Source organism: Cyprinodon variegatus, unplaced genomic scaffold (genome assembly GCF_000732505.1).
Source record: "Cyprinodon variegatus isolate N-32 unplaced genomic scaffold, C_variegatus-1.0 Scaffold992, whole genome shotgun sequence".
NCBI classification, from domain to species: Eukaryota; Metazoa; Chordata; class Actinopteri; order Cyprinodontiformes; family Cyprinodontidae; genus Cyprinodon; species Cyprinodon variegatus.
Window position 1 is genome coordinate 275,920 of NW_015151445.1, and position 2,490 is coordinate 278,409.

At 34.7% G+C, this 2,490-nt stretch overlaps 1 protein-coding gene across 1 annotated transcript in view; it reads right to left on the reverse strand.

Moving 5' to 3' along the window:
* The window catches only part of tp53i3 (tumor protein p53 inducible protein 3), a 4,405-nt gene extending 2,418 nt beyond the window's left edge, over window positions 1-1,987 (reverse strand). Inside the window, exons 1-4 of the mRNA XM_015399158.1 lie at window positions 1,840-1,987; window positions 1,165-1,236; window positions 881-1,054; window positions 474-798 (exon numbers count right to left, since the gene is read on the reverse strand). Coding sequence (XP_015254644.1) covers window positions 474-798; window positions 881-1,054; window positions 1,165-1,218 — 553 coding nt within the window. The 5' untranslated portion in view covers window positions 1,219-1,236; window positions 1,840-1,987. The remainder of the gene's footprint in view (window positions 1-473; window positions 799-880; window positions 1,055-1,164; window positions 1,237-1,839) is intronic.
* Between the last annotated feature and the right edge of the window lie 503 nt (window positions 1,988-2,490).

The window sequence follows — 2,490 nt, forward strand, 5'->3', positions numbered from 1 at the left end:
CTAATCTGACCAGGTAAATAAGATCAGTATTTTTGTCCTTAAATTAAGATAATTCAATATTATGCACCTGAAGTAAGACAACACAGTTTTTTTTTATTATTTTATACGTACATTTTCTTATTCCATTGGCAAAATGTCTCACTTATCATCTGAATTCAAGAAAAAAACAAAACACCTATTTTAAGAAAGATTTACTTATTTAGGTTTCTTTTTTTTTTTTGCAGTGGCAGAAAACTGAATATAAAGGCTCACCACAGTTTTGTAAAATTTTATTTGATAAAAAAGGTATGAAAACTATATTTCATTTCCCATCTATTTAAAAAATGTACATCAATATGTGTTAATCTTTTACATAAACATATTGATGTTTGTGGTGGTAATATACTTCAAGAAAAATAATTCTAATAATCTCATAAGGTGTAATGGTTTATCTGTAGGCCTATTTTACATTACTCTGTATGACTTTCAGCTTTATTCATTTATCAGATATATGGTCAGTGTCCTGTTTAGGATTTCAATTATTTGTTTACCTATAAAGACCAGCAGCTGGAAAGCAGTGAGCCAAGCCTCTGGGATGGCAGCAGCCTGGCAGAACGTGAGGTCGTTGGGAACAGGCATTAAAAGCTCCTCGGATACAGAAACATACTCAGCATATCCTCCTCCACACAGCAAAGCCATCACCCTGTCGTCTGGTTTCCAGTTCCGCTTTAGTCTCTGACCCAGAGTGTCCACAGTTCCAGCTACCTCCAGACCTATGATATCACTTTCACCTGCAGGAGGAGGATACAAACCTCTTCTCTACAGAAGAAAACATACAGTAAGTTAGATTCATATGTAAGCCAGAGGAGTCATTTTAGACGCGCATCTAATTTTGTTGCACCTGTAATAAGTCTGCTCTGTTGAGGGCAGCTGCATGGACTTTTATCAGGACCTCTCCATCTTTAGGCTCAGGTCTTGGGATGGACCGCAGCACCAGATTCTCTGGTCCTCCTGGGACATCAACGCAAACTGCCCGCATCATCTTTGCAAAGCTTGAGCAACTCCTGTACCAGGTCTACAAATCAAACACACACATTTCAGTCTTTTAATTCCGCTTTAAGAATTTAGATATATTCCTGGATGAGTATTTTTAAATATATTTTTCACAGATTTTCATAGACTCACTGTGTTGTAGGTTTTTCTTAGTAAAAATACTCCAGTTTGAAGGATTTGAGACATTTGATAATCTCAGGGTGGCTAATATGACGTGATAGAAGTAATAATTAACAAAGAAAACAGAGATAAAACAAATAGATATTATAAATTACATCTAGTCAAATTGTTTATAAAATAAAAGAAACTAAACAAGCTTAATTGAGAATGAAAATAATCTAAATGGCAGCAAGTTAAAGCAGTCTAAGGAGTAAGTATTAACCTTTAGAAAGCGCAAAAATCATAAATATGTATTTTGGCTGCTTCGGCTTCCCGTAGAGAGCATATTAAATAGTGGAAAACACACTTTTACGAATAACAAAACTTTTTAGCAGAAGAAAGAGATGAGAGCAGAAGGAACAGAGCTGGGAAAGCAGAAGAGAAACCGGGATATCGTTTATATGAAGTAACGTTATGACTACAGAGTTACTACAGGTTAGGGCAGAGTGCGCATGCGCAGACAGCTGGACGGTTTAGTTGACTTTTTCATTGATTAAAAGCGATTCAACTAATTACTGATTATGTAACATGTGTTACTAATTTAATTAAAGATGTGAAAATGATAATTAAACAGATAGTTCTACAATTATAGATCAGAAACAGGTTATTTCGGCATTAAGACAAAGAATAAAGTGACTATAAACTCACCTAATAGCGACGTTCAAGTAGATCAGCTCTAAAAAACCTTTTCAGGGAAGTTTGGTTGCTCCATTTCTTAAATAGACTCCAGGGAACCGCTTCCAGAGGGGGCAGGATTTATTACTAACCACAAGGACATAAAAAAAAAAACAGCGCATTTCAGCACAATCCTACGGAAGAGGATTAGGGCCACTGGAAAAAAAAAATGCGGATTTTTAAATATTACAGTTTAATATGGGAAAAAGGTCAGGATTCTGACTTTGATCTCAGAATTCTGACTATAATCTCAGAAATCTGACTATTATCTCAAAATTCTGACTTTTTTCTCAGAATTCTGACTCTAATCTCAGAAATCTGGCTTTAATCTCTGAATTCTGACATTTTCTCAAAATTCTGACTTTAATCTCAGAATTCTGACTGTAATCTAAAAAATCTGACTATTATCTCAGAATTCTGACTTTAATCTCAGAATTCTGACTTTTTTCCCCAGAATTCTGACTATAATCTCAGAAATCTGGCTTTAATCTCTGAATTCTGACATTTTCTCAAAATTCTGACTCTAATCTCAGAATAGAATTCTGACTATAATCTCAGAATTCTGACTATAATCTCAGAATTCTGACTTTAATCTCAGAATTCTGACTATAATCTCAGAATTCT